At 40.5% G+C, this 23,928-nt stretch overlaps 1 protein-coding gene across 1 annotated transcript in view; it reads left to right on the forward strand.

Annotated features, from left to right (window-relative positions):
- TPRG1 (tumor protein p63 regulated 1) overlaps positions 1-23,928 on the forward strand; it is a 154,629-nt gene that overhangs the window by 125,484 nt on the left and 5,217 nt on the right. Inside the window, exon 4 of the mRNA XM_075555626.1 lies at positions 14,562-14,715. Coding sequence (XP_075411741.1) covers positions 14,562-14,715 — 154 coding nt within the window. The remainder of the gene's footprint in view (positions 1-14,561; positions 14,716-23,928) is intronic.

Here is a 23,928-nt window from a genome sequence, read left to right on the forward strand (position 1 = left end):
TGATTCCCAAAGGTGAGCAGTTTGAAACCACCAGTGGCATGGTGAGAGAAAGATGGGACTTTCTAGGCCCTTAAAGAATTACAGTCTTGAAAACTCACAGGGAACTCTGACTGTGCCCTACAGGTTTGCTATGAGGGAAAATGCACTCCATGGCAGTGAGTGACTTTGAGATGTCAACAGGGAGTTTGTGTGTTCTGTCTTATAGCTAATTTTATCAAAAAATTCTTTATGAACAACCAAAAGTAGAATTTAATTATGAACTATGTTTTTCTGTGCATACTGTTACAAAAAGTCAAATTTTAAAACAAACACATAATTTACTAGGGGCTCTTATAATAACCCATACATCAATTTTATGAAACACATTTGTACATATGTTGCCTTTGTTATTTTCAAAATATTTTCTTTCTGTTTGAACTCTTGTTATAAGCTCTCCCTTTTCCCTTCCCCCTGCCCCCCTCCCACCTTCATGGACCCCTGATAATTTATAAATTATTATTATTTTCATATCCTACATCAATCACTGTCTCCCACCCTCCATGTTATTGTTGTTCTTCCCCCTGGGGACGGTGGTATTATATGTCACTGTATTCTGTTCCCCATTTCTCCCCGTTTCTCCTTACACTCATGGTATTGCTACTCTCATTGTCATTCCTGGGGGGGGGGTGTTATCTGTCCTAGAGTCCATGTGTCAAGAGCTCTTATCTGTACCAGTGTACATGCTCCGGTCTAGCTGGATTTGTAAGGTAGAAGTGGGGTCATGATAGTGCAGAGGAAGAAGCATTGAGAACTAAAGGAATGTTGTGTGTTCTGTCAGTGCTGTGCTGCACCCTGGCTGTCTCGTTCTTTACTTGTGACTCTTCTTTGAGGTAATGTCCAATTTTCTATAAATGGGCTTTGGGTCTCTACTCCAACCCCTATTATCTGCATCTATATGTTTATTTGTTTTGGGTATTCTGATGCCTAATACCTGATCCCTTTGACACCTCCTGATCACACAGCCTAGTATGCTTCTTCCCTGTGGGCTTTGTTGCTTCCTTGTTAGATGGCCGCTTGTTTAACTTCAAACCTTTAGGACCCCAGACACTATATCTTTTAATGGCAGGCATCATCAGCTTACTTTACCATATATTAGCTTATGTAACCATTTTTGTCTTCAGTGATTATGTCGGAAGGTGAGCATCACAGAATGCCAAGTTATTAGAACAGAGTGTTCTTGCATTGAGGGAGTACTTGAGTAGAGACCCATTGCTGGTCTACAACCTTAATGCTTAACATTTACATATATGTACATAGACCTATATCACTATCATTCAATATTAATTTTTATCGCTTATTTTTATATAATTTATTTTTATTGTTTATTTTTAAATCGTTTGACATTTTATCATGAAAACATTTTATCAATATTATGTTAAATATTAATGTTGAATATTTTATGTGATTTAAATGTTTTAGGTTTACATTGATATTTCCTGATTGATTATTTCTTTTCTGAGGCCATATTGTGCTCTGAGTTATTGTGCCAACCTGGCCAATAAACACAAGTTGGGTTAATTGAAGGGTGGAGGGACAAATGGCTCAGTGAGCCTCACCTTTCCAGTTCTTAGATTTCTTGCTTTGTGATGGTCGGACCAGGGTGGAGCTTCCTTAGCAGTTCTCTGCCTCAGCTGGCAAGGCTCACTTCCTGCAAGACATCTCCAAGGAGAAGCCACACGAACCTACCCAGATGCAGCTCTGGGTGCTGGAGCAGTCATGTGGAGACCCCTGCCAGCGCTGAGATGCTTACACATTCACTGATTTGGCTTTCCTCCTGCAGCCAGCATCATTTCATCTGTTTTGTGAGATGGAGGAGGACTTTGTGTTGTCGGACATTTGGGTTAATGGGTTAATGTTGGCTTGTGGGCTTGGGCAGCACTGGGTTGATGCACACTTAACCTTATATACAACTCTGTCTTCTACATGAGTTTCTGTGGACTTGTCTCTCTAAAGTACTCAGACTAAGACATGTTCTTAATGATACAATGATCACTCTAAGAACTTGAATAATCTTTCAACAGACTTAACATTAGCCTTTTTTTTAGTGAATCATATGATTTTGCTTAGTGGTAGGGTGCTCTCTGAGATGAAGTCTTTGGATCTTGACCTTAGCCATAGTTTACATATAGAACCTTTTGTTCCTACAACTGCTTCCCAATCAGACAGATTGTTAGTGAGGTGATTACTTAGGGAGTGGGTCTGTGCATGGAACTGGGATGCATAATATGATTATTCTCATGCGTTCTTTCTCTCTCATATAAAGCCTATCCCACTGAGGATCAGAGCATTATAATTGGAGAGAAGAAAGGGTCCTAGGGCTTCGTCTGTCCCCGAGGGAGAACACACCGCTCTATGATAAGATGACACGGGGCTGGGTAAAGTTCTGTACTGTCTGTTATACATGAGGCCATCATGAGTGGGAACCAACTGAAAGGTATCAATACCATCATCCTGACAGAGAAAATCCCCAGGGAAAAAGAAAACAAACCACCAAGCTTATATGCATATTTCAACAGGAAGATAAGTTTTAAAAACACCTCTAGATAACTTTAGCTCATGTACCTCAAAGGAGAGATTAACTGTGAAATTCAGGTGTATCAGTTCTGTTTCAGAAAACTTCTGCCATGTATTGACTTTGTACAAACACAGTGTAGAATCTCACATCATTTTCCTCCTCTTTCTACTCCCACATGTTTCTAATTCAGTAAATTTTTACGGATGTAAAATAAGGTAGCTGGACTGCAAAAAACATCCAGAAATTTATTTCCTTTTAACTTATTTTTTCAGAATTGTGCTAATGGAGGACTTTGACTTATTTTTCAGAATTGTGCTAATGTAGGAGATATTATTTCATGATATCCATCATAGTTTGTGATCTGTATCACAAAAGATGATAAATTATATTAAAGATACATTAAGTTCTACAACAGTTTTGCTAAGTAGGTGTCTCTATTTTCTTTCTGCAGAGCAGACATGGTCGCCAAGGCTTAAAGTGACTTCCCTAAAGTTGAGTAGTAAAAGCAGGAGCTAAGACTCAAATCCAAGTCTGTATCCTGAGGCATCCTCTGAACTCTGGAACTTTTGTTCCTTTTGTGTTACACCAAAGTACATTATCAGGAATTCCACCGCCACCTAAATTTTACCTGTGTTGCTGTTGTTGTTTTTAGGTTCCAAGGGGTCAGTTCTGACGCATAGCAACCCTGTGCAGTCTCCAGCCCCGCACCACCCTAACCATTGTTCCTATGCCAGAGCCCATCGCTGCAGCCACCGTGTCCGTCCCTCTTGTCGAGGCCCTTCCTGTTGGTCTGCTGCCCCTCTTTACTTTAGCAGGCATGACCTCTCTCTCCCATGACTGAGTAGGTAGAACACAATGACTTTGGGCAGGGATGGAGTGGGTCCCTTAATATCCTTTTCTTGGTAAAATGTTTGAAGGTCTCATCATGACCACGTCTAGTTGGGAGAAATCAGTAGGGAAAATGGTAAATTATGTTGGTGTATAGGAGTTGGAAATATGATTTTTTGACTACAGAATTTATTGTTTGAAATGCCACAAAAAATTCACCTAGGAAATGCTTTTATGAAATTAAAGGAAAAAGAAACAAGTTTAACACTTATAATTTCTTGAAAGTTACTCCTTATCAATGCCATCTCTAGTGAAGAAATGCCAAAGTGTCCCCCCTCTTGGGTATGGTCCAGGGAGAAGTGTTAGGAGAGGTCTGGGTTCCTGCCCTGTGCACGCTGCTTTCCAGGGAAGACCCAGCTATTCCCCAAAGGCCACAAGGAGTTGGGACAGAAGTCAGTGGTGTCTGGCTTAATTAACCAAATATGTATTCCACACCATCCTCAGTTACCTTGATAGGAAATGGAAAAAAGATGAAATTAAATATATATATATTTTCCTCTGAAGATTGTTTTTAATGTGGCTACTCCATGCATGTTGAAGCTTGATTATTTGAGGCATTCAAAGGCAACTTCCTGTTAAGAGAGGGCACAAACCCTTAGACAAGCTTGAGCCCAATACAGTTTGCCAAATTTCCCAATTTATAATAGAGGGTGTTGCCCCACAAAAACGGCTTCCTTCATTGTGTTTCATTTTTCTTGGTAGTTTTGCGAGAGTTGCCCTTTCGTTTCTTCTCTTACCTGGCAGCCTCTTGGCATAGAAAGGCCTGATGGGTGCCTGTCATGGCAGCATCTGCAACTAAATGCTTTTAGACCATGCCATAGGCTACCCATAGGCAAGTAAGTATAGCCTATTCTGTCCTGGACTTTTCTCTCAGCATCTCATTTTATATTTACTTCAAATTTAGTGAAGCTCCTTAGCAAACAGAAAACATGTTACGGACTCAATTGTAAACAAAGCAATTTAGAAATGCATAAAATTAAAAACCAAAAACCGCAGTGATATCACAATGGTCTAAGGGAGGGGTGTGTGTTCTAATTTCTTACAATATAGACCATGGATTGACGAATGGGAAAAGTGTCTGGGCTATATACTACAAGTTGTATATAGTGATGTAGTGGGAGCGATGGGAATGATTTATACAGGGAGTCTGTCCTTAAATAACTCACTTTAAGTGGGTGATATAGCTTGTTTATAGACTGTGATACACATAAGTCCCGCTTATCTACTTCTGGGGTCCCTTGCAAGATTGTTTTGTGCATGCATGGTGCAGCAGAGTGGGGCTTGGTGACAGTCTAAGAAGAAGGACGTTGAGGACATGCTGATGTCTTCACAGGTGAGCGTCCAGCCTGGAGGAGGGATTGTGTCAAACTTTCATATTTGGAGCTTCTGTGCAATGAAAGGAGACTTTGTGATCTTATTATATGTCTAAAAAATTATATTATCTTTCTAAATATGCTGCTATCCCCTATTCGACACTCTCTCTATTTTACTATTGGATTTCAATGGGGCATATGTTTCCCAACTAATATTTATGTGGGATATATCTAAAATTACATATTTTAAATACTTAGTGGTTCAGTATTTATTTTTTTAGCAAAAAAATATATCTGCAGACATGCTGTGTTGTAATGAATGTCTTGATATGGCTCTGCTAGCTAGTCTTTATAACTCCCACCAAATGACTGGGCGATGTTTTGTTAGGTGTTATTGAGTTGGTTCCAACCCACAGTTAACCTACAGTACAATAGAACAAACTACTGTAGGATCCTGTGCCATCATCAGAACTGTTCATATGTCTGAGCCCTTTGCTGCGGCCACTGTGCCAATCCAGGGTCTTCTTCTTTTTCACTGCCCCTCCACTTTATCAAGCATGATGCTCCTTCTCCAAGAACTGGCCCCTCCTCACAATATGTCCAAAGCATGTAAGATGAAGTCCCGCCACCCTTGTCTCTAAGGAGCACTCTGGTCGTACTTCTTCCATATTTGTCCTGTTAGCCCTCTACGACACTTTCAATATTCCTTTTCAGCACCACAATTTGAGTGCATTGATTCTTCTTCAGTCTTCCTTATTCCATGGCCAACTTTCACATGTATATGGGACAATTGAAAATACCATGACTTGCGTCAGTCACATATTTATACTCAAAGTACCATTCTTGATTTTCAGTGCTTGTAAGAGGTCCTGTCCAGTAGATTTACCTAATGCAACTCATGTTTCGGAGAAGTGATGAGCTGTGGGAAGAAATCCAGACCATTATTCATGAAGGAAGCAAACCAAACTCACTGCCATCGATGCAATTCAGATTCATAACAACCCTACAGGACAGAGTAGAACTCCCTTATGGGTCTCTAAACCTGTACATCTCTCCAGGAGTAGAAAGCGGTACTTTTCGCCCATGGAAATGCTGGTGGTTTCGAATTGCTGACCTTGCAGCTCTGCACTCATCACATAACCCGTTAAGCATCATGGCTGTCGAGATCTCGGGTTGTTCTTTTCAGAGGAAGAAAGCCTATGCTTTTTATCCATGGGATTACATTTGTTTCATTCAGGATGCATGACATGCTACAAATGTATCTTCTAAAGAAAAACATGTAAATTTAGAAACCCAATGACTAAAAGAAGCATATAATTTTTTCTCCCTTACGTAGGAGTTCTTTTACCACCAACCTCATGAGATTAATTTACCATGTAAATAGCGTCTGCTAAATCAAAGCTTCTTCTATAAAATTACTTCTCATATAGAAAGTAACAGAGAAATGGTTTTTATTTGGTGGCAGTTTAATTATTTGATCATAACGCCAACCATAATTAAATCCTAGTTTCCTAGTCAATAATGCACTAGGAAAAATAAATTAAAAGGACTTCTAAAGTCAAACATATTGATAGAAACAAGAAATGACAGCCTGACAATAATGGAAGAGACAATAGACATGAAAATGAATAAATTTAACAGTTAATAATCTTTTAGGGATGGATATAGAGTAGTATTCTTCATATATAACCATTGACTTTCATTGAGAGAGGTATTTAAACAAAGAAAGTACAACCCAGGATTTGAGAATTCATTGTACTCTATAACAACCATCTAAGTAACCTTACACATTTCACTTTCTGTTTTGGTAAAAATTATGGATTCAAATACTTAGGTTATAAATGATTAACAATAAATTGCTTACAGCTCTTAAGACCTAGGGTTTATGATAATTTTAGTAAACCATAAGAGAGTTATTTTTCATATAAGGTGGTTAACTAAATATAAGAATGATTTTCATCTAAATAATCTACTCCCACTGGTTTGGGAAGACAAAAAATTTCTAAGCAAAACCCCTAGGTAAGTAATTCTTGATTCCAGGAGATTGGATTTGTGAGATTTATGTAGATTTGCATGTGTCCTCTACAGAGCATCTAATCTAGTTCCCGTTTTATTTAAGAGCTGGTTCAGAAGTCCGGAGATGTTGGGTCCAGCTCAAAGCCAACAGAAAGTTATCAGTGCTAGGATTAATCCCATGTTTTATTGAATGCCCATCCAGCACGCGTTGCACCGTAACATGTAACTTCCGAAGAATGGAGCAGCATGGCACTGAAACTCACAGGCATCCTAGCAGAAAGACACATTCACTTATGTTTACATTCACTCTTTTAAACAAGGGTGTATTGAGTTATTGTTTGTCACCGGAAATGCTCTGTTTTTCTGGGCTTATTTGTTACACACATGCACACACACATGCACACTCAGAAACTCTCTGAGATGTGAAAGCAGAGGTCAGACACTTCACATTTCTGCACATTAGTTCATCATATGACCATACCTGGCACAGCAACAGCTAAAGTTTCCCAAACACATAAACATCCACGTAAAGGGCTTTCACTCTGGAAAATTCCAGAAATTCTATGAGTTACCCTTTCTGTAATTATTCACTCTCACTCTGAGGCCTCCTTTGGTTTAACTCTAGGGCTTTTATTCTGTAATTTAAGATAATTTATTCTCCTTACAGCAAGGAGGAGAAAGATCAGATACCAGCAACTCTGACAATTTCTCACTTCATTAAATTATCCTTTAGCTTTTAGTCTAAGCAGTAGAATACACATTATTCTAGTCTTTCAGGATGAATCTTCGTTCTTTGGAGCAGACAAGAGCCTTAAAATAGACCTAGGTCATCTATCCTGTTTGAAAGATGGGGCCATGGGACCCAGAGAGAAGAAATAAATTTACCCAGCAAGTTGGATTCAAGATTCTCTCAGTGGCACGACACTGTCCTTTAATTCTTTCCCTACAGACAGGGTTACCTGGCTTTCTGTTATCAATTACCTAATCATCACCACTAAGCATTGGAAACCCATAGCATTTCTTGGTTGCTGGTGCCAGTAAATGGTTAATGTCCCTGAGCCCAAGGCCTCGGAAACTTCTGGGAGGGAGCCAGGTGAGCAAAGACAGCAGATAAAGGCAGCACCTGCCAATGGGTTTGGAATAGCCTGGGGACACAGAGAGACTGTAAACACATTCTGCAAATCTTATTGTCTGACTCCCTGCCAGCGTCTTTGGGTTCTTGTCATGGAAAATATTTCCTCTGAGGTCATTCAATGAAGCAAAGGAGCATTGAATCCCCTCCTGGGTGCCAACTCCAGCCCCCTTTTGTCCAGATTAAATAAGCAAGAGTCTAGCATTTCACGGGCTCCAAGCCCCCACCTTGCAACAATACAGGCTCTAAAGTAGGGGTAAAGGAGACATTAAGAAAATATATTGTGACTTCTGCACTGTTCTCACTCCCTTTCTGCCTGTCCTCCTCCTCCGCAGCGCGGCCAGCCCTCTCTGTTTGCTCACCATACTTACAGGCACACGCCCGGAATTTGTAGCAAGACTTCATGTCTGTGCTTCCTCATAAATCTGTTTGGTGCCCCAAGCTATGTTTTTAATTTGGTGGTGGTGCTTTGAGATCTGAGATGGGTAGAGAAGGAGTGCAGGTGATAGGGCGAATGATGGACGCTGCCATTCTCCCACACAGGGAAGCTAGGGGATCTCATTCATTGCTGCCTCCCGGAAAGAGGGCAGGAAGGGCGAGGGGAATGGTTCTCTTGCTGATCAAAGAGAAGGGCAAGTGGCTTCTCCTGGAAGAAAGAAGGGGGCCTGTCAGGAGAAAATGAGTCATGACGGGGCACTGGACAGTGTGTTTTCTGCCCAACCACTGGTAGCACCTATTACAGCTCCTAGTAGCTGTTTAAGGTTCCCAGTCTTTACAGGGGAGAGCGCATCATCTTTCTCCCAAGGAACAGTTGGTGGGTTTGAACCATTTACCTTTCAGTTAGCAGTTCACATTTTACCTGTCCGTGGCACCAAAGCATGTATTTTAGTTCATCTTCACAATGACTTTAACCATGGTGCGTTCCCAAAGGAAATAATTTCATGTCTGCCATTGCTTTTGTTTGAAGAAAAAATTCCCTACTTTCAAGTTGGAGCTCCCCATTACTCTAAAAGTATACCTCTATTTTACGATTAATTCCTTCATTAGTTATATGAGGGAGCTTCAAAAAGCTCCTAGATAAATGGCATTGTCTTTCTATTTCATTTTCCCATGAACATTTAAAGTCCCCTGAGAAAAATGTCTTGTGCATGGCCCCACTTCTTCAACATTGTTTTTCTTTTATTTTAATGTAGAAGGAAGGAAAGCACAGTTGGGATGCTAAGAACATTTAAGGGAGCAATTGCTTAAGCTTTTGACTCTGCTACCATCTGTGTTTGGATTGAATCTGAGTTTGAGCCAGTGAGTAGAACATGTAATTAGCATGACTATAGGCAGAACTGGGATCTAGGAAAATGCCAATCCTCAGTTTATGCATCTATAAAGTAAAGGAGTTGGACATTAGTCTCTAAAAGGCCATCCAAATCATCTTGCCTGGATCCTGAAAAGCTATCTGATTATGAACATCTCAAGGAGTCTTGGCAATGCGGTTGGTGAAGCTAAGCTACTGGCCTTTTTGCAGGAGAAACATGAGGCAATCTGCTTCCATAAAGATCCATAATCTAGGAAACCCTACGGAGCAATTCTACCCAGTCTGATAGAATCGTTACGTGTCAGAATTGACTCTGTGGCAATGGATTTAGTTTTTGTTTGTTTATTATAAACTCTCTTCTTCCTCTTTCTCTTGTTGTAAGCTGTCTGTGAAGAAGGTTTTAGAACAGTCTGTTCTAAATGCTGGCTAAAGCTATCTGAATGATACTTTCTCTCCTGGATCCAGGTTTATACAGGAGCATCAAACTATCCACAGGAGCACAGACTGGAAACAAGTATCTAGAGGCCTACTATATCCGGCGACAGGGTAGACCGTAGGTAATCACAGGCAGAGAGGATCTCTCAGCTCCCTGTGTTAAAGATCTGCTGTTCTGGTTTTGTCCATGGTCAATAATCATGATGCAACTTCTTATTTCATGTACGGGGGTCTTTCCCTTGGTGATCTGATGAAGTCTCATCACAGCTTCATTGTGCGTGCTGTTAACTTCACCTGGTTCCAACCAGTTTCAAAAGTTATAACAAGGATTCGACCAAATGGAAATGAAACGTGGCTAACCACGGGGAGCGCGAAGCCTAGTGGGCGCACACTGTTTGCATGCTGGACAGTGCGCCACTAAGTAGAGAACATCTTCACAGCCGTCATCCTATCGTTGTCACAGATGTTTTGACCTAAAGATCGGAAAGACAGTGGGAAATGCCCACGGACACCCAGCGAATGATGTCAGGGAGAGAGCAGTCAAACTATTCTTTTGCAGAACCATTTTGTGTTGGCATTCTTGCCAGGGACTTCCACAGTGACATAGACCCCATTTTCTTATCCTGACAATGTAACTTATTTATCATTTTCTGTGCTACTTTCCAGATTCTCGTCATCATTGATATTGAGTCTATGTAGAACAACAGAGTATTCTTTTTTGGAAACAGATTATTTTCCCTCACCTGACCTTTAGTTAGATCTTTGAGCAAGGGTTTTTTGGTCCAAACAAATGACAAATTCCTTTAGGTCTTCTGGCAAAATGGGTTACGTGTTGGCCTGCATTTAACACGGGATGTATTTTACAAAGGCAGCCAGGAGTGGCGAAAATTCCTTTAAATGAGGGTTGGCAGTGCTTGACCTTGTCTGGTAGTGAGACCTTGAACAAACCGTGGTTCTCTCTGAGTCTTCGTTTCCCCTCTCTAGATGCTGCCTACAAGACTCTTCTAGTTTTAACCTTGTACACAGTGCGTTTCACCAGATGGTGGCTATTTGGATATTTTACATGTGTGTAAAATTCCTTGGTAAGATAGGGCAATATGGGGGGAGCGGGGAGGGAGGGGGAAAAAAAGAGGACCTGATGCAAAGGGCTTGAGTGGAGAGCAAATGCTTTGAAAATAATTAGGGCAAAGAATGTACGGATGTGCTTTATACAATTGATGTATGTATATGTATGGATTGAGATAAGAGTTGTATGAGCCCCTAATAAAATGTAAAAAAAATAAGATAGGGCAATATATTGTATATCAATATCACTGGCCTTTGAAGAAAAAGATGTGCTTTCATAAGGGTAGATTCGATGCCTCTAAAGAAGCCATCCCCCCAACTGCTTCCTGTAAATCCTGTACTACCACTCCAGGAGCCGGAGAAGCATGGCTCTTCCTCCCGTTACACTGATCTCCTGAGATCATGCACTGTGGGGTGCGTCACACTTTTTAAAGTTGTTTTATTGGGGCTCATACAACTCTTTTTACAATCCATACACATATCAATTGCGTAAAGCACGTCTGTACATTCATTGGCCTCATCATTCTCAAAACATTTGCTCTCCACTTAAGCCTCTGGCATCAGGTCCTCATTTTTCCCCTCCCTCCCCTTTTCCCCCCTCCCTCATGAGTCCTTGACAATTTATAAATTATTATTTTGTCATATCTTGCCCTGTCCAACATCTCCCTTCACCCACTTTTCTGTTGTCCATCCCCCAGGAAAGAGGTCACATGTAGATCCTTGTAATCGATTCCTTCTTTCCAACCCACCCTCCCTCTACTCTCCCAGTATCGCCACTCACAACTCTGGTCTTGAAGGGATCATCCTCCCTGGGTTCCCCATGTTTCCAGTTCCTATCAACATCACACTTTTTAAAGAACCAGTAGAGAAACGAAGGCCTGGGCAGAGAAGTGACTTTTCACATTGCAGCAACACCAAGACTGTAGTACAGGATCCCCTGCTTTTCAGTTCACTAGACTTTCTATGTCACTTTTCAGTTCACAAGACTTTCTATGTCACTATGTTCTCCCATGGCTTCTATCAGGGTGGAACAAGAGCCTATAAAAATGCTGGTTTAAAAGGCATCTGCATTCTCTGAAACATGTAACTTCTCTTAGCAGAGGAGAAGATAGTAGACTTCCAGGACACTCTGGGACAAAGGACTTTGCTGGAGGATCTGTCTTAGTTCTGCCTACGGAAAGAGTACTCAACTATAAACTTGTCTTCCCAGAGTTTAAATCTGTAACTCAGGAAAGAAAGGATGGCTGAACACAGGCATTGAGAAATTGACGATGTCGCTGAGAAGATCATCAATATGTCTGAAGTGATTGGTTATTTAAAAGTTAGGCCCTGCTTGAATTCCATGTCTAAGCTTTGTGATGGTCAGCTTCACTTCAGGTTTCCCTAAGGCAAAGGCATATAAAGTATACTCCTTAGAGACATCATCTTGGCAGATAGTCATTCTTTTTAGATAGATAAAAACAAAGTTTTACCCAACACATAAATTGACATACAAAGCAGTAAATAATTCCATTGTGCAACTTGTTTTAATGGACTCATGCCAGAATGCTCTATTAATCAACACATATGGAATATTCATGGAGCTTTGGATTTGCTGCTCGGCTAGGAAAAAAATGAAGTAAAGTACAAGGAGGTGCTAAATGTCACTGCAGCAGCTGGAAAGGTGGGGGACTCAGAGGTATGCATAGCATTTTGCTTTTTTTTTTTTTTGGCAAAGGATTAAGTATAAAACGGTTGGGTGTCAACTTTCAAATATAATCATCCAAAGTATGAGAACTGGGCAGGACAAGTTCCAGGTCTTTTTCTTAATTTCCCTTTGTAAGAAGATGCCCAGGGATCAGCCAATTGGGGAGAAGGGAGCGTTATTATATGCATAAATGTTTGAAATTGTCTTTATACTCATCTCTCTATGGGTAAACATTAGGAAACCATAATAGCATTCCAAACAGAACCCTTCTTTAATACAGGAAGTGACAGCTTTGTGAAGACAACACAATCAAGATATAGTTTTTCCGTCTAGAAATCCCATGATTTAATTTCAAGATGAAATAAAACCTCTATGATGTTGCACAGGATTCTCTAGAATTACAGGTAACTTTGTTTTAAAGTTTGCCTAATACAAAGTACCCGAGCTTGGCTTAACCTCTGGCCTCTCTTTGCATTAAAAAAAAAAAGCCCAAACCATAAACTCTGCTGGGCACATGCAAAAGAAGAGGCCACAGACATTATAGCGTTCTAGTGTTCTTCTTCGGTGGGAACACATTCCCCTTCCAGGACCTTCCTCCCAAAACTCCCAAGCTGACTTTTTCTGCTCTGCCCTTGGGTTTACCAGAGGACCTGGTGTGGGTATCGTGTAGTGTTTACCTTCTAAATGTTATCCTCGGAGCTGTGAATCTGCTAGGAAGAGCCAGGTACAGTTTCCCTATGAACTTTGAATTGCTGGTTGCTGCAATTTCAAAGGGCCGAATGTGTGCCGAAATTAAAGACGTATGAAATACTGAAGCTGAGGTCAGAGGGCATTCTGAATCTGTCACCATCCCTCTCAAAGAGAAATCACAGCTCCTAGGTTCTGTTCTCAGGAACGTCGGTGTGTAGTGGTTCCGCGGTAGGCTGTGGCCCGCATGATCAACAGTTCTACACCACCAGCAGCTCGAGGAGAAAGACTGGACTTTCTACTCCTGTCAATAATCACAGCATCAGAAACCCACAGGGGGTCACTACGCACCAGCACAGGCCCGGTGGCAGTGCTTTTGGAGTGTGTCTGTTCTCAGTAACACTTGCATTGACGACTTTGATGCTCTCACTACTATATCCCTTGCTTATTCTTGAAACTGGTTTCTGCCCTGACTGTTCCAGTTCTTTCTTTTTCTTTTTTGGGGGGAGGGGGACTGGGAGCATAATGACTTCTTTTTATATTCAACTCATTTTTTTAACCATTTCATTGAGATATAATTCACATATTGGACAATCCAATGTTTTAAGTCTGTTTTAAAGGTTGTGCAGTTCTCACCACAATCAATTTTAGGCCATTTTCTGCATTCTTGTATCTAGGATGATTAGTTCTCCATTTTCCACCAACTTCTCCTGTCATCTCTCTAAATAAATAAATAAACACATGCTTCCAGGGAATCGATGTCAACTCCTAGCGACCCTAGAGGACAAGTTAGAATTGGCCCTGTGAGTATCTGAGACTGTGACTGGTTACCACAGTAGAGAGCCTTTCATTCATAACCCTGAGGAGCAATTAATCTAATTATGGTCTCTGTAGATTTACCTAGCTTGCCCTTCATATAAAGAAAATCACATTTTTTAAAAACCAACAAAAATAAAGCACATAAAAACTCTATCTAAAAGAAAGCAAAAAATAATGAGTCAAAACAAGTTCAATGGGTCCAAAAGGCAAATAAAGGGTACGATGTTGAAGTTTAACCTGACGATATCTGCAGTAGCCTACCTTCTACTGCACTCTGTCTGAGGACAAGACAATTCACATCCATGCGCGATGGTCCAAGGCTTTCCCATGGAGACTCTGTAATGTATGTTTGGGCTTTCCCTGTCATCCATAACTCAGCACAAGGTCAAATTCATATCCCAGATCTGGATTCTGCCTTGAACATCAAAGCCACATTTCCCATGAACTATCTCCGTATGGCATTCTCAAGAACAGCTTGAGCTCATCGTGTTTTAGAGTAAATTCATTATTTTCTTACCTCCTGAATTTTCTGACATAATTCATTCTATAAAGGAATGAGACACTTACCCAATGATTGACTGAGCTGTGATGTTTCCCTCCTCTCTTTCCATTTAGCATTATACTGGCTAAGCTCACGGAGAATTTCTCCCTTGCAGGAGGCAGGGCGAAGGCCTTCGGATCTATTGGGGGAACACGGGAGAGCCGTCTCTGCTGTCGCGCTGGAACCCATGGTCCACTGAGGTGCCGTACGCCACCTTCACTGAGCACCCCATGAAGTACAGCAGCAACACGCTGCTGGAAATGTGCCAGGTAAGAGACCACTGGGGCATCACCTAGATCCGAGCCCGTGGGAGATGCTGTGGATTTCTAAAACACATATTCATAGAAAAAGTGAGGAACAGAAAAAACAACCAAGGGTTTACATAGGCCTGCATTTTAATCAGCTATAGAATGTGTTTTTAGTAAGTAGTAGAACTCTATCTATGCAAATTACAAAAATATTTACGTGAACCATTCTATGCATTTTTTCTCTTTGTTAATTTTTTAAAATGTTACATGTAATGTTAATAATTACAACAGTTGCTTTTGTCGGTTCTTTGCCAACAGGGTGTAGACATTTAAAAATTTTCTAAATACTATTAATTTGAAATTGCCTGATTTAGGGGAGAAACATGAAAGGTTACGAAATATATTTAGTCAAATATGGTTCTGCGATCTAATTTGGTCCACTCACTCTTCTGTGTGGGTCTCGCTATTGATCACCATTCCTAAAATGGCGATAAACAAAACCACCCCCCCTCCTGTCCTCCCTATGTGGACCATTGTAAGGTCAGACGGACAAGGTACATATAAATGCTCCCCAAACTATAAAGGGATGACGATGATTTCTCCATCTTTAAAACTCGTGTCTTAAGTAGATGTTACGTCTGCCAAAGGCAGGGACAGGGTCTTTACTAGTCTTCCCTCTGCTAGAGAAGCGTATGCAATGGTGGGGTGTACTAAGTAGTCCAGAATAAAATAATTGAAGCTGAAATCTAGTTAGTGGCCAAACTTTGTATTTTTAACAAAATGAAATATCCAAATAATAATGTGATTAGCCAAGACTGTCCTGTTTTCGCGGTTCTTTCCTTTTTCCTGTATGTTCCATTCTTCAGAGCATCCCAGGTCTTTATTTTCTATAACATCCTATCTGTCAGTCTGCATGTTCAAGTCCCTCTGTTGTTGGATAGCATATATTGCCTTTCTCGAGTGATTCGGAAACACTTCTTATTCATGCTGGCGTTACATATGTGAGCAAGTATTTAACGCTGATAGGTTCTGCAGACTGAAAGAGATTTGAAACAAAATATATATGACTCTAAGCACATGAAGAGGTCTTCAGTCCTTATCTATAGGTACAGTTATTTGATTTGAGCTCTGTTCTGCTCATAGGAAAATACTAGTTTGCTCTCGAAATTTCTCCCAGCGGCCTCAAGTGCTCGGAGTCTCACTGTTTACTTTGGCTCCAATCTAATGCAGACATGAGATCAATTCTGGGAATGGGCTGTATTGCTACATCCTATATCATATTTAATTTCCTAATAGCTCAAAGCAAACATTAACATCGTTCCTAGACTCATTTTTAAACACCCCAGTCAATAGGACAAAATGAAAACCAGGAAGCACAACAAGTATGTGAGGGTAGGGAGACCCACTGGGAGTTTACAACACAAGCATGCCCCATATTAAAATGGAATATTATATCTAGTTATTGTAAATGGATTATTAATAACCCTATATGATTATTACTAATACTAAAATGGTTATTAATAATGTTATGACATATTACTCCTCCATCTTTTTTCTTTCTCTTCCACCCTGCCCTTGTCCATCCTTATACTCTTATTCTTTTATTCTTTTTATAATCAATAGAGACCAGTTCTCCTCTTTATTTTCTCAACAAATGTTAATCTCTCTCAGAGGATTTAAATGTATTTTTCCCAAAGCTGTTTCTCTCCTTTAAGGAATTCTGTTTTAAGCCATTAAAATAATATATCTTTATCTTTTAGTAGTGTATTAGTCTGGGTGCTTTAGAGAACCAAATCCACAGAAACTCATGTAGAAGAGAGAGATTAATATAAAGGTTAAATGCACATCAAGAAAACATCCCAACCCAGTGCTGCCCAAGCTCACAAGTCCAACATTAACCCATATGTCCGACACCACTCCACAAAGTCCTCCTCAATCTCACAAAACACACCCTATGATGCCGACTGCAGGAGGAAATCTGAATCAGTGAGCATCTCAGCGCTGGCAGGGGTCTCCACACGGCTGCTCCAGCACCCAGGGCTGCATCGGGGTAGGTCCATGTGGCTTCTCCTCAGGGATGTCTTGCAGGAAGTGAGCCTTGCCAGCTGAAGCAGGGAATTGACCAAGGCAGCTGCACTCTGGTCCGACCATCAAAAAGCAAGAGACCTGAGAATCCCAAAGGAGAGACTCGCGGAACCATTCATCTTTCTGCCCTTCAATTAATCCCACATGTGTTTATTAGCCAAGTTGGCACAATAAACTTTAACTATCTCAAGTAGTAATTGCATTTTATTATACATTGAAACTAATACCAATATGTTTGGTTATAACATCGTTCACTTCCTGAGCATTATCTTCTGTTATTTCTCAGACCTGGTACTTTACATATTCATACCACTCAGGGTGAGGGATTAAAAAAATTCTATGAACTGTGTAGAAATGCCGCTGCCTGACCATAACACCAAGAGGGGGAAAGGAATAATACTACCTCAAATACCCACAGATATAATTTCCATACTGACGCATTAAATTTTGCTGTGTCCTTTCTGATAACAAAGGCCAAAGAGGACATTCATGGCCATATAATTCTTGGTGGCGAGGAGGGATAGAGGCAGCTGTGTGAGCCTGTGTGCTCACATGCAGACACATTAGTTAGTTGGATGGTCTTTAGTTAATCAAGTTGCTTTGTAGATCTGTTAAATGTGTTTCCCGTAAAGCATTGCTTCTGGCCCAGCTCTCTAGAAACCACGCGAGTACGAAATGATGAATCCTTTGATCCTGCTATTTGAGTCTTACGCTCTCTTTTGCTGTTGTTTTTTTATGCCTCAATATTGTTTGTGTTCAGGCCACTTTCCAAGATGGGCTTTGATTAAGACTAAGTGATATTAGTGCAAAAGAATAAATACTGAGAAAGATAATGCTGGGTATCTAGGAGCCCTTTCATGTGAGTATTTTGGTATAGCATAAGGTTTTAAAATGGTGCTATAAATTGGCTCTCCATTTCCTTGATGAATGGTGCAAGAGAAAAGTAGTGGTATATGCGGGAAATACATAACTATACTAAATGCCCAAGTTAGGCAGTTCAAATTAACAAACCTATTGTAGCTCAGGGAAGAGAATTTTTTTTCTCTTGTACAATAAACATTTTCAAATTCTTTGTGATGCATTTATTTAATAGCTATTATAATAACAAAATAAGATTATTAAATGTTTTTCTTTCTGAAACTTAAAAGATTTTTCTTCTGCAACATCAGGAATCTATTCAACAAGCATTTTCTGATGTTTAAAGAGTGCAAGTATTATGATTATTTCTGGGAATCTAAATAGAAGTAAGATAATATTCTTGTCTTTATAAAGTGTTCTTTAAAGAAGGAAAACATAAAAAACTATGAGTTATTTTTAAATTCACGCTCGTGGACTAATGCAGTCATTTGGACTAAGTTTAAAGGAATGGAGGTTCAAGAAGGTACCTAAGTGTCCTTGGAATAAAAGTAACTGTGTTTAGCAGGAGATTCATCTTTTTTATTCACCATTATAATTTTCATTACAAAGATCATAGGGATATAAATCTATGCAAGGAATAGTTGGAATGAGAGAAAATGAAGGAATTAAAAGATATATATTAGTCAATACAGTCAATAAGAGTAAGGTAGATAGTAATTTCATTAATTAGAATGGGGAAAACTGGAACAAGAGTAAATTTGAAGGTTAAACTTTAGATATACTACATTAAAACTGTTTATGATACCGGGGCTGTATTTTACTGTAAGGAAATGAGAAACTTAAGTCTGAATTGCAGGAAAGAAAGTTTTCCTAGTTCATGGAAAACACATATTATGAAAAACTGTATGGATCTCAATTTTTTTTTTGCACCAAAGTAAACTTGTATTTTTTCATAAAAACCTGGTTGGACAGGATTTGTTTGAGGCATTATGTAGGATAGGACTTCAGTTTGAAAAGAGTTCTATTCGAACAATGTGAATTCTGCTAAAATTGAAGCGAGAAGAAACATCAGACACTCCCATAAAGAATTATCTGATGTTGCGAAGTATACACCAATAAAGCTATTACAAAAAGTTACAGTCTTGGAAACCACAGGGCAGCCTGCCTGGCCCTTAGGGACCCTATGTGTCCAAGTTTACTCAATGATGGTGAGTGAGTGCCATGGATTCCTTGATATGGATTTTCCAGGTACGTTCCTATGGAAATAAGATGTATGATCATCTAACTCTAGGATTGGTGGATGTTACCGTGCCTCTGGGTGTTAAATGAGCCATGTCAGAAGAAAGCATGGAGGATTTTACTGTCGTCATGAAAGAAATCCCTAGAGTAAAGCACCATTTAGACCCTGAAATTCCTGTGTGTTGAACTTCCCCCGTCTTGGAAGGCAGAGACCTGGCAGAAGAGTGATAGTAGTCAAACCAAGAGCCAGAGCTCAAGAGAGAGTGGTGGTCTTCCAAGACCACATAGCAAGAAAGCTGTGTGCCTTTAAGCAGGATGTTTTCTAGGCTTGCTGATCCACAAAGCTTGAGCTAAACCCCTTCAGGCTGGATTTATGGTGGAGGGGACTATCCTTTGGGCATTTCTTGGCTGTTCTAAAGAAACTTTGTAGCATTTGCCCAAGTAGGACAGAGATCCAGGGGCAACGTGATTTGATTCTACTTCCCCTACTGTGAAAAGAAAATCAAGGTGAAGGCCGAGAAGGAGGTAAATATGACTTCCTCTTACTTCACGAAGGGGTAGACTCATCAGCTCAAGGTTGGCTCCTAGCAGGCTGATATCTGCTTGCAGCCACTGTCCAAGCTTCCTCCATATCTGACCAGCACCGCCCTCCACTCCCACAGCATTCTTGACTTCTCAGCCCGGTTGTATAATTCATTGCACTCTCCCCACAGAATGGCAGACTACACTCACAATGATGGGCTGTAGAAGGGAAGTGAAATTGTAATCCAGGAGTAGTAATGTTCAGGATAGCGTTCCTTGGTCAGGACAGCTGTTTTACTGTGCCTGCTCTCCTACAGTCAGCCAAGCTTCTGCCTTGCTTGATCAGTGTTGCAAAGCTCTTTTGGCACTGCCAATAAATATTCCAATGGTATGCCATCTCACCATCAGTCTGAGTCTCAGCCTGAATGCACTTGGCTCTAGTTCTGTGGGCCATGAACCTTGATTCCACAATTACTGCCTAGAAGTCCTCCGGCCACAAATGAGCTTTATGTCTAAAAACACTCAGCTCCACTAGTTCAAAAAGATGTATGTCTGTGAGCTTGTTAAATACATTCCATAATTGTAAGTATTGTCTGTGACTTCTGGGTGGACATCAGCTAAACACTTCCCCATTTTGTCTCCTGCTCTGCCTCTGCTACTGCTCTGCTCCAAAGCTTTCTGTCCCTGGATTGAGGAAGGTCAATGTGCAGGAATCTTGTATTTGAAAGAATGTGCTCCATTCCGGACTCCTTTTTCTCGAGAGTGGTGAGGTCCTTCTTTCAAATTTCTATCATGACTTGTTTATATTCTGCAGGATGCAAAAATTACCAATCCCCATATTAGAGCTCCAAGTTTTTATAATCCTGTTAACAACCACTCACAAGGAATCATGGCATTCTGTCAGTATCTTCCCCGACCTTCTCTTCCCCAAATGCATGAGGAAAATGTCATTTGGTGGGAGTTACAAAGACTCTAGCTAGAAGAGGCTTATAAATTAATTCACTGCGCCACACACTTCTGAAGTCTCAGGCCTCCATATCATTTTTACAATAGTGTAGTTTGGAGGGAAGAATAATGAAATCATTGATGATCAACAAAAAGTTTATAGGAACAATATCACAAATAAATAAGCAGCTTATAAATGAACAACTCATTTTAAGAAGGGATAAGGTGATGTTGCAGATGAAGTCCACACAGCAGAACCATTCTCATTAGTTTGAGAGAAAAACACTGTTTTCTGTGCTCCAAATGAATACACTGATGATTAATAGAAGAAACAACAGCCAACACCATAAACATTTCCGTTGGTTCAGCTTACACAATTCTTACTGGAAAATAAAAGTTCAGAACATGTTCTCATTGGTGGGTGCCCAGATATGCTTCAGACAAGAGCAAAGCTTTAATTGGAATATTCACATGAGTAAGAACAAGATACTAATGAATTTGGGGAGATAATTAGAACAGGAGATGAAAGTTAGCTTTACCAGTATGATTCTATAGAGAGGCCACAATCAAATCAGTGGATGGAGTGGGAAAGGAAAATGGACAGGTCAACAGCAAAAGCCATGAAACATTTTGGGGGGATACTCAAGGACTTTGGCTTGTTGACTTTCTGTAGGGTCAAGGATGATAACATCTGCTACTTATGAAAATGAGAACATTTGCTAACACTTAAACAGACAAACACGTGAGAAAGCTTCACCCGAGAAACCCCTTCTTCACCATGACAATGCACCTGTTCATCCTATCATCAATCAAGGGCAAATTTTCAAAAATTTTGATTGGAAATCATTAGCTGTATAACTTACAGTTCTGATTTGGCTTCTTCTGACTTATTTTCATTTCCTAATATTCAGAAAAATCTTTTTTTAATATTAAATACTTTTGGGGGGGGCTCTTACATCTCTTATCACAATCCATACATTCAGCCATTCTGTCTATCACATTTGCACGTATGCTGCCATCATCATTTTCAAAGCATTCTTTTCCCACTTGAGCTCCATTTTCCCCTCCCCCCGCCATCTCTCATGAACCTTGATAAGTTTTAGATTATTATTTTCATGTCTATGTTCTCTTCCATTGCCTCTCACCCACTTTTCTGTTGCCTGCCCCCCTGGGAGTGGGTTATAAGTTGATCCCTGTGATTCCTTCTTTCTTCTCCCATCCTCTCCTAATCCCCCTGTTATCTCTACTCTCATTTTTGGCCCTGAGGGGTTTATCTATCCCGGATCCCTGTATTGTGGGCTCTTATCTGTAGCAGTGTGCACGTTCTGGTTTAATCTGATTTGTAAAGTAGAATTGAGGTCATGATAGTGGGGGAAAGAAAGCACCAAAGAACTAGAGGAAAGTTGTGTGTTTCATCTGTGTTATACTGCACCCTGAGTGACTCATCTCTTCCCTGTGACCCCTCTGTGAGGGGATGTCCAATTGCCTATAGATGGGCAAGTCTCCACTCAATTCCACCCCCCACCCCTACCCCCCTGCCATTCACCTTGGGTATGATTTTTTTCTGGGTCATAGATGCCTGATACCTGATCCCATTGACACCTCATGGTCACACAGGCTGGTGTGCTTCTTCTATGTGGGCTTTGTTACTTCTGGTCTAGATGGCTGCTTGTTTATCTTCAAGTCTTTAAGACCCCAGATGCTATATCTTTTGATATCACCATCAGCTTTCTTCACCACATTTGCTTATGCACCCATTTTGTCTTCAGCGATCTTGTCAGGAAGGTGAGCATCACAGAATGCTGGATTATTAGAATAAAGTGTTCTTGTGTTGAGGGAGTACTTGAGTTGAGGCCCAATGTCCATCTGCAACCTTAATTCTTAACATATAGATATGAGTACATAGTTCTATTCCTCTCGTTACATATAAATATATTTACATACGTACATGCCTGTATTTAACCCTCTATAAATGTCCTTTGCCTTCTGGTTCTTTCCTCTATTTCCTTTTGCTTTCCTCTTGCCCCAACATCTTGTTTGGCCTTCTTTCGGGCTTAATAATTCCTCGCTGCTACATTGCCCTTGATAAAACCCCACTAGGCCTCCTACGCCCTTCTCTCCATTGAGAAAAAATTTTAATGGACACCCATTTTTCTTCAGTTAGTAATGCAAAAAGACTGTATTGACCTGGTTAATTTCCAAGTACTCTCAATTTTTTGGTTGTTGATGTTACATGCCATTGATTCCGTTCCAACTAATAGTGACTCTATGTATCAGTGAACTAATCACTCTCCAGCCAACACCCTCCTCACAGTAGTTATGTTAGAGCCTGTTACTGCTGCTGCATCGATCCATCTTGTCAACCTTGGGTCTTTCTCTGTTTTCATCGCCCTGCGACTTAACCAAACAAGAAGTCCTTTTCGAGGAACTGGTCTCTCCTGGTAACATGTCCACAGTATGTGAAATAAAGTCTCACTATCCTGACTTTCAAAGAACATTCTGGCTGTACTTTCTCCAAAACATATTTGGTGATGGAATGGTTACGCATTGAGCTGGTAAGCATGAAGTTAGCTGTTCAAAACCCCCAGCTTCCACATAGGAGAAAGATGAGGCCTTCTATGCCCCTAAACAGTTACAGACTCAGAAACTCACAGGGGAGTCAACCCAGTTCTATTGGGTTGGTATGCATTGACACGGACTCGGCAGTGTGTACAGAATGCTAACTGGCCACTTGCTCTCATCACTTACAAAGGTATCTTAAAGTTGACGGAGAAATAAAGGTATCTTAAAGTTGTACGTTGAGAAATAAAGTTTATATATATTTTTAATCTTTTAATTCCAATTTTCTCTGTAACCTGCTTGAAATCTCACATTCAATTCAGTCGTGATGCCCACGTGGTTTCTAGTATTGGACAATGGATGAAGTAGCCCTTTATTCCGGCACACTCCACCTCCTGTATATCTAGGCAGAAACCTGTAGCCTGAAGGCTTGGAAAACCTGCTCAGCTGAGGAATGTGGGTTTACAGGCCTGAAACCCAGTCTCTTTTCACCCAGTGTAAACAGGAAGCAAGCAGTGGTTAAACTAAGGAAAACTGAGACTCTAGGCAGTGAACTGCTGGCAGACAGCACCTGAAGCAAATCAGGGGCCCAGGCATTCAGCTGGTAAAGACGAAAAGCCTTCATCTCCTCTCTCTCTCTCTCTCTCTCTCTCTCTCTCTCTCTCTCTCTCTCTCTCTCTCTCTCTCTCTCTCTCTCTGTCTCTCTGCTATACTTTATTCTAAACAACCCACAGCCCCCATATCACCAGAGTTGGTATAATTTGACCCTCCATTTTGAGACAGGAATAAAGGAGGGAGCCAGGGTTGGGTACAGAGAGCTTTTAAAATATGAGCATGTTGCTGGTGGCATTCATATCAAATGACACAGCGTTCCTATCACACAGATTGATTTCAGGTGTTTTAAATGTTCAAAAGCCAACTTGGGGACACAACAGAAAATTCACATAATATTTTTGACATTAGATGCAACACTTTACCTGTAGAAAATAGATGTTGAGCTAATAAACCCAAAATTAACGGTTAACT

This window comes from Tenrec ecaudatus, chromosome 8, assembly GCF_050624435.1.
Source record: "Tenrec ecaudatus isolate mTenEca1 chromosome 8, mTenEca1.hap1, whole genome shotgun sequence".
Lineage (NCBI taxonomy): Eukaryota > Metazoa > Chordata > Mammalia > Afrosoricida > Tenrecidae > Tenrec > Tenrec ecaudatus.